Source organism: Pleuronectes platessa, chromosome 17 (assembly GCF_947347685.1).
Source record: "Pleuronectes platessa chromosome 17, fPlePla1.1, whole genome shotgun sequence".
Classification (NCBI taxonomy): domain Eukaryota; kingdom Metazoa; phylum Chordata; class Actinopteri; order Pleuronectiformes; family Pleuronectidae; genus Pleuronectes; species Pleuronectes platessa.
In genome coordinates, this window is record NC_070642.1 from 16,097,632 (window position 1) to 16,112,291 (window position 14,660).

Genomic DNA, 14,660 nt, shown 5'->3' on the forward strand with positions numbered 1-14,660 from the left:
AAACAAGACTCAACTCAATGTCAGCAGTGTGGCATCTTGTCCGGTTAGGCCCAGTTATCTCTAAACTGGCAGAAGCAATGGTCAGCCCTCGTAGAAGCAAAACCACTAATACAATACACAGTCATCTGTATCTCACTGACCAACACAGAGCAGTCAAAAAACAATACGATGGATAAAAAAAACAATGACGGAGATGGTCACAGTCTATCTTGCTGAGGATATGGTGCTGTTAAAAGCTGTGGGAACTGTGGGATTTAACAGACCGATGCACAATTGTGTCTTATAATGCAATTGTGTGTTAATAGGCTGGTTCAAGTCGGGGTGTTCTAACGAGTACATTTTAGAAATTGAGAGAAGAAAGAAATCATCCTTCAGATCATGGTTTCTTGTTGAAAAAGATTAGGAACCTAAACTGTATATAAAGAGGGACATGGAGTCCATGTTCGGAAAGTGACACCAAGTCTATAGAAGTCTATGAGAGGATGACCCTAGTTTAGGGCAGACACAACAGAGAAGAGAAAGGTGGAGAACAACGAGACCAGGTCACGTAACAGGAGCTGCGTTAGTGTGTTTTTGAGAAGGCCACAGCCGAGGTGTCATGTGACAAATAAACAGAGAGGGAGAAACAAAGTCAGGTGAGTCTCCATTATTGTGTAATGGCCACTAGACAACAGCCCATGACCCTGTGCATGATATTTGACCTTTCACATTTGTCTGCACTCTGGAACAGACAGGGGGGAGGGGGAGAGCACAGACAGGATAGGTAGCTACGCCTTACGGGGTTATAGGATAATCCAACTAGAAAATACTGTCTGTAAGCACTCGCTGACATCTGGTTCAGTCCCTGTAGAACTCCTGTGAAGCAAACCACACACACATCTGGTTTCCCAACAGAGTTCGGCCTATTCGGTCACATTTAGCTGCAGTTAATGATCTTTCTGATGATTGTTTTCATTGATTTCTCTATTTGCTGTTTGGTAAATCTGAGACAGCCATGCAGCTACCCACAGTTCAAGATGACTTCTTTTAAGATGCTGGTTTTCTCTGGACCAAAAATCTAAAAACCCATGATACTTCGTTTACGATGATTCAAAACAAACAAAAACTGCAAATTCTCACAGATGAGAGACGGAAGGCAGCTCGTTAATTTCCAGAATAACTTAAACAGTTTTGTATAATCAAATTTGCTTTAAATTAGTTTTCTGATCTCTGACTGAAGCTTTTCAGTTGCTTGGATGAGTTTTTTTTTTACTACAGCTCCACAATCTGATATTCTAGATTATAAAACAAGTTAATGCTGCTCAAATGTGTCAAACTTAAGGAAAAGAGGACTTTGTTGGACTTTTTTGTCATGAGGCTTTTGTAAATATATAAAAGATGTCTGCTAAGTTAAAAAAGTCTGCAGTAAAGGGAGTCCCATGGAAAAACTCTGTTCCTGAGGGGCCTGAAACACTTTGTTTGCATTCCTGGATTTCTTTAACCATAAAGCATTTACGTCACCAAGAAATATGTTACATGTAACATTCACGCTTAACTGCGACTTAGACTAAGAGCTTAAACAGAGCGTTTCAGAGGAGCTGCAGCAATGTAAGATATGAAACAAATAACCCATGCATTACAGCACTTAAATCTAGTTTTGGAGACTCCCCAAATTAAAATGATGCATCTCCAAATGGCTAAAATATGAGCATTAAAGTTCCATCCAAAAGTTATTTTCCTCCTCATGCACTTCTGTTACTCCGGCTCTACCCTGGTCCACCCTGGTCCCTCTTCCCACTCGTCCTCTGCTCACCGTTTTTCTCCCTCTCTCTCGTCCGCTGTGGAAACTTGCAAAACAGCATGGAAAACATGAGCCACTCCCCCCCACGCCCACAAGGGACATATACGTCTGCAACAGGGAGAGACTGACTTGAGTGCTGACCTCCATCATAAGATCGGCAAAACACGCTCACACCCCTGCCTCGATGATCTCAGTAGTTAGTGCTTGGTGTACAAATGGAACACACACACACACACACACACACACACACACACACACACACATACACATACACATACACATACACATACACATACACATACACATACACATACACATACACACACATACACACACACACACACACACACACACACACACACACACACAGGAATAAGTCATCCACAGCTGCAAAATAACAAAATGTGAAACGATCTGTAACTGTCGATACCTTTCTGTCAATCAGTAATGACAACATAACAGAGCGAGGACACACAAAGTGTACACACTCCACTGCCCGGGTATAAAGTCTTCAACCTTTCAGACATGTCCCTGTGCCGGCCAGCATGGAGGTCACACTATACTTTTTTTTTTCACAAGGCTCGTCTCAGCTGTGAAAACACCCTTCCGCCTGCCCCCCCACCCTAACCCCACACACACACACACACACACACACATATCATCAACACCTGCTTGTCAATCACTTCTAGCTGTCCATGTGTCAGCTCCATGTGGGCTGCAGACTGTTATCATTGCGGCGTTTACAGGTGTTTAGCCCGGTTTAACCTGCTCTCATGGGGTTCACACACGTTCTACGTTATCCAGAGCAACACCTAACTCCAGCCATATTTCTGTAAGCAGACCAAATACTCACATACCACAAACATTCATTCCACACAGGGAAGATAAGGAGCACGTCGGGCCACGGCCTGCAAGGTTACCTCAACTCCACCGTGCTCTGCTGTACTTTGAGGCTTGTTTTTACTGTGCAGCCCAGCTACGTGCTAAATTTTCCCCTTCTTCGCCATAAAAGAAAAACATTACTTTAAAGGGGGGTTGCTAGGGAAAACCCGAAATCTTTGTAAGAGAAAGCATTGTGGTCGGGAGACAAGCGTTGTAAATTACAAACTCCATCTGCACGGTGGAATTCCTGGCACAACGTCTGCCAGTGCTCTGAGGCTGGGCGGGTGCACGGGGAGAGAGCTGGCACACGGACCAGACAGCAGGAATAAATCTACACTTTTCTCTATATATTAAATTCTACTGCGTTTGACACGTTACGATAGACAGACGCAGCCAGAGGGGGAGAGACGATGAGGGGTTGACAAGGGGGATGGGGGGGAAGGGGCAGCAGCATGAGGCAGGTTGGGAACTAGGGACCACCTAGAAAACAGCTGAACAGTCTACACTAACAAACCAATGAGGTTACATGAGTTGCATTTAAATTCAGTTTCCATACAAGGCATGAGACTTTTCACAAAACTGAAAAAAACTAAAGATTACAGACATCTCATGATGAAAAGGACGTTCCTTTACGTGTGGAAGATGCAGAATAAGATGTCAACAAACAGGTGGGATGTCAGCAGCAGAGTTTATATAATATCTTGCAAAGTTTGTGTTGTTGTGAACACGTCTGATCAGAGAATATGTTGCCACTTTTGTGTATTATACCTGAATTATTCAGTAACTCAATAAGAAAATCCACATTACTCGTCATTAGTCAATACTATAAACTAACGATAATCTACCAAACTCATATTTTTAAATGCTACTACTTCACCAGCGTGTATGCATACATTTATTTGATAATCATAAAGTATAAAACCTTCTGTAAGTTAAGAAGTTGAGTGCTTGTTAGCATTGAACCCATTTTTTTGATTTGGAGTTTGCAGTTTGTTTAAAGTACCGACCAACTTTACAACCCAGTTTCTTTTCTTTTCTCTTTTTTAAAATCGCGCAAAAGCAAGCCCATGGATTCCATCTTGTTGCCAATCTAGACACACAACATCAGACGCATGTTGACCTGAAAGGACCTCGGAGCTCTCTGAACCAACACACTCCTCCAGGCAGCCAGAACAACAACCTGTTTGTGTGTCTGTCTCTGTCGCTGAGGGCGGCGTCTACAAAGGATGAACCTATGGAACGGAATGATCCGCGGAGAAAGGGATCACAGGGCGCGGCTCTCAAGACCCATCCCTGCATTCTTGCCTTCTCCCTTTCCTCTGCTGCCATTGGTTAGCCTCTGTGGTTACTTTCTCTTTCTCGGAGCGAGCGTGTTACGGTGAGCCGACCTCCTGTTCCCTTCACACCTACTGTCGCCCGCTCTGGCCTCAGTGCCTTGTTCCCTAGCCGCCATGGGAACTGAGGTTAACTATGCACAACAAGGTTTTCTAGCTGTGTCAGTGTTTCCTCTCGGTGGTTGCATGTGCACTCACAACAAACACTTGTGTCTACGCAGTTAAGAAACATATGGTGCATTAAACAATAAGCAATCACACAAGAAAACAACTGCAGCAATACGCAGAATTATCCAAACAAAAACTAAAACATACCGGATCTCCATTTGATGATGTCGTTGAACTCTTTATTGGTTCCTCCCTCCGCAGCATCTCCGTGTGTAGCCATGGTCGTCAATTAATCCAATGCAAAAAAAATCACTTGGAAGTTGTGTTACGGGGTCCGCCCCCTCGGTAGGCAGTGTAACACACCCTCTGTCTGTACCTGTGTGTGAGAAGGAAGGTCAGTGTCAATCAAATCCATCAGTCGACCAGCAACAAAACTGTTAGGCTCTCTTCTGCTTTAATGTGGCCGTAACTCTCATGAGCAGGCCAGGAAAGTTAGGTGAGCCCCACACACACACACACACACACAAAGCACTCAATCACACACACACATACAGGAAGACCTAGCACTTCACGAGGAACACCGGCCGGTCGTTCAAACACAAACAGCTGTTTGAGACTTGCCCCTTCGTGTCCACTCAGAGCTGCTGAGGAAGGAAACAAGGTGGTTTCACACTCTGGCCCTCGACTGATGTGTGAAACGACTCCGTTACAGTAATTGACGGAGTGATATCTGGTGGTTATGCTGTAGAGGTTCGTAGAAGCTCCAGAGCAAAATAGTCAATAATATCAAGAGTTTGAAACGCCCAAAAAGTAGAGGAGGTGTCGTTGTTTGGTCAGCCACCTCAGACATTTGTAACATCCACCAAGGAGATTCTGTTCCCCCCCCCGTCCATTTGTCTGCTTGTTGGTTGGTTGGTTGGTTTGTCAGCAGGATAACACAAAAACTACAGATTTCCTCGAAACTTGGTGGATAGATGGACTAAGAAAGATCCCTCCGAAGTTTGGCTCTGATCCAGATTGTGAGATTATGAGCGGGGTGGTTCATGCCGTTGCCTAAAAACCAGAAGGTCCTTAGTTCAGATCCAGGTTCCTGTGAGAGGTTTGCATGTTTCTCCAGGTTTTCTCTCGTTGATCGAGAACTGGTGTGAATGGTTGTTTGTCTCTGTTTGTTGGCTGACGACCTCCTGGTCCAAGGTCAGCTGGGGTCGGCTCTGATAGCAGATCGGATGGATGCTGCACTGTGGTGAAGGTCGTCCTCACGAACCATCACACTCCAACGCTCTCCTCTAATTCTGCAGCTCTTCAAGCTGGATTACAATGATTTTCCTTGCAGTGTTTTTTTTCCACAGTGTAACAAGATATCAGTGAACACACACACACACACACACACACACACACACACACACACACACACACACACACACACACACACACACACACACACACACACACACAGCTCCAAACTTTTTTTAAATAGATTATCATTTCGTCTCCCAGCTTTCGGCGGAACACGATCTTGTCAGACCCGTGGACACTGGACTGTGTGTGTGAGCTGATATTTGCAAATGCAACTGTTGCATTTCACATCCAGACAGGACGTTGTTGTGTGTGTGTGCTCAACTTTCAGTTAACTCCCCCCCCCCCCCCCCCCCCAAAAGAAAGAGGATTAACCCTAACCCTATCTGTCAAACTCCAAGTTGACTGGATAAATGGTGCAGCAGCTTCACAGACTACATCCAGGTCTTGAAACCTTACCTCTTACTTTGCCGGTCACGTGTTTGTTCTCTGTTTTTAATTCAGTGATTTAAAAAAAAACCTGCACCATTGTTCCCTCGCCAGATACAGAGATTGACCATGAAAGGAGTTTACGTGCAGTTTTATCAAGCAGTGGGGCTTCTCTTTTAGGGGAGGGGTGGGGAGGGGGGGGGGGTGATGCAAGAACCTAAAATAACTGTAAAGTGAAGGGAAAGGCAGCCTCCTCTCTGTGGCTGCTGTCCTTCCAATTTCAGTTCCTCTCGCTGGGAGGAGGGGACTGGTTTTGACAACCGAGGCAAAACAAATGGGGTGGGGGGGGGGGGGGGGTGACGGACACACACAACCAGGCAGGTCAGTGTAAAAACTGTGTGGATCTGCAGCACATGTGCAGAACCAGTGTAATCTTCCTCTGGTTTGGGTGGATTTGAAGGTGGAACAAAAGTGTCAGTGACGAGATTATGACAACACACACACAGGCGCACACACACACAAAGGCGCGCACACACACACAGGCGCGCACACACACACAGGCGCGCATACACACACACACACACACACACACAGAGAGATAATGCTACACAGACACTTTTAAATAGTACACCTCTTGTGGCTTTGCCTTGGTTAATATTTCATCTCTGAGGTAGGACTGCAGAACTTTTCACCAACATATGTCCAATCCGGTTTGCAGTGTAAACGCACATCTGCATGCACCAATCTGGATTAAGCATAACTACTGTTTGTTTTCTTACATGTTTTTTTAACTTTTAACACAAAACACATCCAGACTCCACAGTTGGTTAACACTTAACTCCCCCCCCCCCCCCCCCCCCCATACACACACACTCACCTCTGCTGTCACCGAGGAGCCAGGAGACGTGCTCGCCTCACAACAAAGTCCAGAACGTGGGGCTACACAAGCGAGGCCAAAAGTTCAAACACCACAAAGTGCATCGACCCGGTTGGTTTAAGGCATTTTCCCCGAGCTCCCACCCACTCGTGTTCTTTAATGGGCAACTGGCTGAGTCCACACACGGGGTCGAGCTGGAGCCTCGAGCGCATCCAGTCTCCAACAATGTGCCCAGGAAAAAAAGAAGAAGAGACGAAGCCGAACCGCACTGACCACCGTAGCTCCGGGGGTGGGGTGGGGGGGTCGGGCTGGGTCCGTCTACCTCCTGGACACCGAGCGCTGGTTCTCACGTCTCACGGCTCAAGACCGCGGGGCTCCGAACTCAAGGTCCCGCAACTTTGTTCCTGTTGCTTCGCTTCAGCCTCTCTGCCCCGCTGCCCGCACCAGCCACAAGCCAACAGGAGTTAGCTCGGGTTAGCGGAAAGGCTTTGAACGCGTCCTTCAAAGTAAAAGCATCGAAAGATCACTGCGAAGGGGAAAGCGGTCCCATCTGTTGTCTTTTTCAATAATTATGCATTTTATGATATTTTGTTATTATTATTATTAGTAGTAGTAGTGGTAGTAGTAGTAGTATTGTCATTATTCTTATTATTGTCATTATCATTGTTGTTGTTCTTGTTATTATCGTTCTTGTTATTGTTGTTGTTATTATTAATGTTATCTGTGTTATTATTATGAAGAAGATGCAATGTATTACAAATGTTGATTAAAGTATAAATCCAGGCTTTTTGCGATGACACCTTTCCACCCCAATGTTTTATTTTTTTTTATTATATAGGGATTTAAGTTAGTTTCATACTTTCAATATCTGTAAAATAACGTTTTCAATATTAAATCGAATTCCCACTCTTCTCTCGGTATGGGGTTTCCCTCAGTTCAGTTATTTCATAAACTTCTAGTCTGTGTGTTTTATTGTGTAGGTTTTGACCGGAAGCGCGTGGCTCCACCTCGGTGGCTTGACGCTGGACTTGATCTTTAAAAGTTTTCCTGACGCGGACATGGAAACATGGCGCGGTGGGCGTCACGTGACGTAGCAGCAACCACACCAGTGATTCCCACAGGAGAAACCCAAAAAAACTTTAAAAAGAAACTTTCACTTTGGAAATAGAACTTCTGCTTTAATCAGGACGAGAGGGATTTAAAGACGTTTCCACTTTGAGGGACCTGGAATTCACCAGTCACACTGAAACAAGTATTTTATTGTAACATATGGGAAATGTGGAATGAAGGAAAAGTTTTTGCTGTGGAGTTTCAAGGCCTCTGTGTAAAAAAAACATCTCAAGACTCATATAATTTAAGTACAGGTTTTGCAAACTGTTGTTAAAGCAGCAAAAATGTGCAATATAGTCTCTTTACATGTGCAATAATATTTACACTCGAATTTATCAATACTTGTTTGCACCTTTTAATTGAATTAGCATGTAAACAGGGTTTGTGTGGACGCAGTGGCTCATTCAAACTTTTTTTTAGTTGCTTTTGTTATGTATTTGTTTTAGTTGTTACACACTTCAATCAACTTTTTTAAGTATTTATAATTTTATGGACCGATCATAAACATCTATTCAGTGTTGTCGATAAATGTAAGATACAGATAAACTGTAATAATAATAATATTAGCCAAATATATCAAAATATATTAAAAGTGTTTGAGATTATTGATTATTATTATAAAATATTAGTTATTGGAGCCTACACATAGAAACATGGGTACAGAATGTAAAGCAGATACATTTTTTAGCACCAAGTTAAAGTCAGTAGTAGCATTCACGTATTAAAATAAATATGACCTGATTTCCATTATTTTAGATTTATCATACTGTACGTTGTCAATATTAATGAACTTTATTTAAAAGGTATACACATAATATACACAGGTATTACACATAATGGAAAAAATAAACTAACAGCACACAGTTCAAAACACAGTTAAACTGTCTATTGAGGGAAGTAAAATGACACAGTAAAAAAACAACCATAATAATAATACAGCAGTTGTCATGATCGTAAAACCCTTACAGCGGCTTTTGTCTCAGGTTTCATTTTATCACACCGTGCGATGTGTTGACCTGAAAAGCTAAAATAAACTTTTCCAGGACCTGAGGGGAAGGTATAAAAGATGAAGGCCCACTGGGGAGGGTCTCATGAGGCTTCGGGGATGCAGAGATGTGGATCTTCCATTGTGAGCCCCCATCCTTCTCCCTCCCTCTTCTCAGTTGTCAGGGCTCTTTTGTGGACGCTTCCTCGCACAACTCGAAGAAGAAGCTCAGTTTCACCAACCAGCGCTCTGTTATAGCCATCTGACACCTATCAGGTGACAGGAGCTTTGTTTGGAGGTTGTTGCAGAGGGAGCAATAAGACAAGTGGCAACTCAAAACCTTAAGTTCACTGGCATATTTACAAAGATTTGCATGAAAGAAAATGGAATATTAAAGTAAACTGTCTTTTTTGCATCCATATGCACTAAATATATTTGTCACAAAACTGGTGCAAGGGTTGTTTATGTTTACATTCATTGTGTCTGTGAACCAAAAAATATATCTGTATGGAATTTAAACAGGTTAGCAGAGTTTTAAAGTTTTCCCATCTACACTATTTACATCTAAGTGTCTACAGAGCTGCAAACTTCTGCTGAACTATTTTTAGAGGAGCTGCATTTATTTTCTGGGCGGCCTTTTCTGCGGCGGATGCAGATGACCAGGTATCAATGAGGCCACGGCAGCGTCCTTGCAGTGAAATTGCAGGGATGAGAGGATGTGGGTTCGTGTTGGACTCCAGCCCGGAGACTCCTGAGGATAGCTTACAGCGCCCTCCTCTGTCCATAGGGCGCAATCACTCCTAAATGAGACACCACATTTGTTTACAGATCTTTTAGTAAACAAACAAAAACATTAAACAACAGATAATCCTACATTTAAAATAAAATAAACGTTTTACTGTCGAACTCCCACAGGCTTCTGGCTTCTTCACATCCACCATATAAGCCAGATGTATGGATATTATGGATATTATTAGGAACTGAAATCATGATCGGGCAGGAGTTTCGAGCACTTTATTTTTAAATCACAGCTTGTCCCCTTGGGATTAACCGGGTGAACGCCTTCTACTGATGAACCTATACGGCTCAACAGAGCCCTGGTTGTCGTGCACTGGTTGCTGGTTGTATATCAAATTGCCCTTGAAGGATAATAAAGATTTTCATACAAAATCATTTACTTTTCATGGGTACTTTCATTGTGTAAAGTTTCATTTTGATAGGAGTAAAGGAAAAAAATAGCCCCATTGGGGTGTATTGTTGCCTGGCCTTATTGGCACACATTGATGAGAATTAACCATATTTCCTCAACTAGGATTTCTTAGGACTTTTAGTATGTTGTTCTGGACACCTCATGGAAATGATATATGATGAAAACAATTATTGTACAATTAGTCGGTCGTAAAACACAAACTTTGCCTGGACTATATGATCACAGATCATATCAAAGAGAGATAAATCTTATCAAGATGTTATACTAACTGTTCTACATATATCTGTACTAGAGATAATACTGTGACACTTACTACAGTTTAATATTGTAATATGGTTTTATACTGACTGGAAACACTATATTTGTACTATATATATAATCTAACACTAGATATTCTACAGTGTGGACTTTGACAAAAGACTACCAGGAGTGGGGTTCGAACCCACGCGGACATACGTCCATTGGATCTTAAGTCCAACGCCTTAACCACTCGGCCATCCTGGTTAGTACAGCGCTTCCCGTCGCATCCCCGCATCATAATCTAACCACCCAAACCGGAATAATGTCTTTATTTTGAGTTTTATGTCATGGAGCTACTGCGCATCGTAGAGGATCGTGCCCGTTGGACCGGGCTGTTATCAGCGATGCATCGTGACGGTGATGCTAGCGCAGGGTTGGTAGCTACAGTCGTTAGCATGTGCACACAGCTTCACGTCAAAACACCTTCACAGAGACGTCATACCCGACCAAAACAAAAATGTCGGATTGTTAGCCTGCCAGTATCCATGTTGTACCCATCGTTACTACGCAGCTGGAAAGATAGCTAACGTCTCAGCTAGCTTGAAGCAGCAGCTAACAGCGTTAGCACAGGCTAACTCGTAGCACAACTTTGGGGCAGACAAACTGTGCGTAATTCATCCGCACGTTGTTGAGCGTCTGGTTATTTCTGCCACACAGACTCAATCAGGCAGGAAGCAAAGAGGAAACAACAACAACAACAATAACAACAACGAGAGGAACTTCTGTAGCAGCTCAGAGTTATGTCGAAGAAGTTAGCAAATACAAGTCCATGGAAACTGTGGGTGATTGTAAAGAGACAAACATGAAAAGGACATTGGCTCTAAGACCATCAACATGTGTGTATATGTACACGAAAGACAATGAAATCAGGCACTGAATCCCTAAAGTGACATTTTTTTATATTCATAATAACTGCAGATGAATTACACTTCATCCTGGGACTGATCAGAGGTGGATCTTGAATCAGGGGCTATAAACGGGCCACAATTTACACAGAGGTGCCAATTTTATGTCCAACGTTCATGCACAATTCCTGATTCAGTAACGTCCACACTTAAATTAGTCCTTGTTTACCGTTACGTCTATCGCCTTAAACAAAGCCAAACATCTATGAAATCATTTCACAAATTGCTTTGGTTTCTAATCGTTGGCCTTTGAAGTGTTTTTCAATTTTGTTTGCCTTCAATTTTGCATTTATAACTTGTAACTGTCTTTTGAAAGGTTCTATATAATAAAGTGGACTATTATTATATTACACTTTGAAAAATGTTCCTTGGTCAAGCACATCTTTTAGGATCAAGTCTGACGTGTCATTTCACTAACATCTCTACAGAGTTCTTATTTTACACTAGGGAAACAGTTTAGATTATGTCAGACTCTGGAATCTGGAGGAGCCAGCTCATAACAGATTTCCCCGTCTCCTGTGATGCATAATTTATTTCATTGTATATCAAAGTTTGTGACTTTGATCCTTTAAAGTCACAACTCTGACAGGAACTTCTCAATTCTCCCCAATAACTCTCCCAACTGTCCTAATGACACCAGTTAATCTGAATTTCCCAGGAACACGTGACCCTCTCTCCCACATGACACAATTAACTCAAATGGACAAATTGCTTTTAATTCACAACAACACACTTTATTTCACGTGTCAGTGAACTGCTTAAAATATTTATTGTTTCAACTTACATCCATTCCAATTGTCAACCTCTCTCATGGACACATTCACAATTAAACTTATTCTTGTAACTTTAAACCTTGTATAGTTTAAAGCCACTCACATCAGGGATGGATTTGCCATGTTAAAAGCATATTACATCAAAACAAAAAAAATGCAGTACAAAACTTTTTATGTAAGAAAATATTTAGTTCAGTTTCAAAATAAACCATAAATTTCATCAGGACAAAATATGCTCTATACTGTTTGGTTTTGTCTCCAGCAGGGTAGACAGGGACAGAAGTGGTGAAAAGGATTTTTCCTCTTGTACTGTAAGGCCTTCTTGATGTTAACGTTGAATTTTTCCACGTATTCCTCGGTACTGCACACATTGGTCTCAATGTTGTTGATCATGGATCCCTGCTCCTCCACCAGCACGGCCATGGTCAGGAACATCTCGTGGACCTCCTTCAGCCTGGCCTCCAGCTCCACCAGCTCCTTGTGTCTGCCTTGGATCTTACCCATCGCCCATCGGCTCGAGCGGCCGCCTGGTGTCTGCAAACTCTGGGACAGCTCGGCCCACCCCTCTCCGCCTTTGTCCACCAGCTCATCCAGCTGTTCATCCGATATTTCAGTCCCAATGATGGAGGCCTGCCTCTTGATCCTCCCCCGACACGCACTCCTCTGCATCTCCTCGGCCTGAGCGTAGTCACTCATGGCAGCATGGAAGGCTCTGGTCAGCGTGTCGTACTGGGCTCGGGCGATGCGACAGACAGCAGAGTTGTGACCTTCCTTCTCCTCCACCCGGCTGCTCTCCTTACCCAGAGCCTGCAGGCGGATGTACAGGGCCTCCCCATGTTGCTGGATTCCCCTGGCGATAGAAACTGAGTCTTTTTTGATAAGAGTAAGGCGTCCTACAGAGGTGCCAAAGCGCTCGTTGATTGCGCTCAAATGCTTGACCTCTGAGTGGAGGAGGGAGATCTCCTTGCGAATGGAGTGAGCCTCCTTCAGGATGTTGTCAATAGCTGAGGAGTTCTCAAAGACCACCGCCTGTTGAGATAGAGTCAACCTGTCCACGTCATACTCAGGTCCATAAAACTCAGGCTCACACTCCTCCTGCTCCTCATGGACGGTCCTCAGCCTCTCCAGCATGTCCCGCATTCTGCCTGAAGGAGCAGCATAAGACAAAGTGTTGGTTATTTCTAGTCAGGTTTTGGGTTTGATGCATTAAAATAGTGTCAGATACATTTTTTTAAACATGTTGAAATGAAACATTTTGGTTACAGGGATTAACTATACAACCAACTGGCTGCTTGTATGTGCAAGTTGCTATTGCATAATCACTGATGAACACAATAGCCGGCTAGTTTTACCTGCAGCTTTTCTTTCTTTGGTGGAAAACAATGCAGTCTCGGCTCAGTGGCATGTCGTCATTTCAACCAGGAACCAGGAAGAAACTGAAAAATACATCTTTTAAAACTAAGCTTATGACAGAATCTAAACGCAATGTATGTTATTTATCCAAGTTTTCTCAGTGGATTATTTTTGTCAACCTCATTTAAAAAAAACAGTCCCTCTCCTAAAGGCTCAGAGAAAATCAATTTCCTCATATACAATATTCTAAATGTTCAACTAACTATTTTTTAAACCTATCACAACACTGAATTTCTTCTTGACTGTGGTTGAATAAGTTCTATACTTTCCAAGCTGTCTATCGCAAATCAATTATCCACTTGTCTCCAGGTGCCTCTGCTGCACCAACATCAATTAAATATCAATCGGCTTTCGTACTAAAGTGTCTTACCTGTACTGACTGGGTCCAACAATATATCAGAACACGATGTCCCTTCAGTGTTTCTCTCACTGGTTAGTTTGGTCCAAGCTGCTCAGGGAAGCATCTTTTAGTTCTGATGAAGGGCTGTGTGTTGGTGCGTGTGTGTGTGTTCAGCATGTGTGAGTGACGCCCCTTCACAGGTGACAAACATGGGCCTTCCCACTGCAACACCGCTTTGTGTAGATGCATTCTCTTTCCTTTTCTCAGTTTCTTTTTATGCAGGAAGTAAGAGCCTGGTTTGAGGAAGTGACACGTCATTCCCCTGAAGAAATGCATCCAGAACAAAATAAACTCATCCAGAAAGTCAAAGGAATTAAGCAACTTGACATGTGTACCATTCAAGGTTACATCTGTAGAATGATGACATAAGATCAAAAGATCAACTATTTGAAAGTATTTGTTATCCTCATTTATTGAATGTGTATTTATTAGTTTGTTGTTAATTTGTTTTTTTAATACTTTTGCACTGTTTGTCAGAAGTAGCACCACTTGTATAGTTTCACTTTTTTAAATCTTTTACAATAACAATGGGTTTCTATTCTATGCCAGGGATTATAGATGTTATCATACATGTTACAGAGGTCAAGACATGTAAAGTATGGCAGTGCCCCTGGTGTGACTGAATATCTGAATGAGAATGTTTTAATCTAAGTCTACATGGATCCGTCTTATTTTAATAACTTAAATCCTTGTGCAATCATTCTGTTCAACTTCCCTCTACTCAATTTAATTCCTAGACATAGTTTCCACAGTGAAAAGTTTATGTTACGTTCATATTCTGTATCTTTACCTTTTTTATTCTCTTGTCAACCTCATTGTGACTGTCTGCCGCTGTAACAAGGGAATTTCCCAAGCGTG

At 42.7% G+C, this 14,660-nt stretch overlaps 2 protein-coding genes and 1 non-coding gene across 4 annotated transcripts in view; all 3 read right to left on the bottom strand.

Annotated features, from left to right (window-relative positions):
* utrn (utrophin) overlaps positions 1–7,008 on the bottom strand; it is a 169,993-nt gene extending 162,985 nt beyond the window's left edge. The window contains exons 1-2 of the mRNA XM_053445855.1: positions 6,707–7,008; positions 4,312–4,480 (exon numbers count right to left, since the gene is read on the bottom strand). Coding sequence (XP_053301830.1) covers positions 4,312–4,384 — 73 coding nt within the window. The 5' untranslated portion in view covers positions 4,385–4,480; positions 6,707–7,008. The remainder of the gene's footprint in view (positions 1–4,311; positions 4,481–6,706) is intronic.
* A 3,424-nt stretch (positions 7,009–10,432) lies between these two features.
* Positions 10,433–10,515, bottom strand: trnal-uaa (transfer RNA leucine (anticodon UAA)). The gene has a single exon. It is a non-coding gene; the product is annotated as a tRNA-Leu (tRNA).
* Positions 10,516–11,967: 1,452 nt separating this feature from the next.
* LOC128460589 (syntaxin-11) lies at positions 11,968–13,994 on the bottom strand. 2 transcript variants are annotated; one of them, XM_053445833.1, is made up of 3 exons: positions 13,773–13,994; positions 13,342–13,425; positions 11,968–13,134 (listed from the first exon to the last, which is right to left on the bottom strand). In XM_053445833.1, exon 3 carries the CDS (start codon positions 13,127–13,129, stop codon positions 12,227–12,229), a length of 903 nt encoding a protein of 300 aa, XP_053301808.1. In that variant the 5' UTR covers positions 13,130–13,134; positions 13,342–13,425; positions 13,773–13,994; the 3' UTR covers positions 11,968–12,226. The 2 variants fall into 2 exon arrangements, with proteins under 2 accessions (XP_053301808.1, XP_053301809.1); XM_053445834.1 differs by lacking the exon at positions 13,342–13,425.
* Between the last annotated feature and the right edge of the window lie 666 nt (positions 13,995–14,660).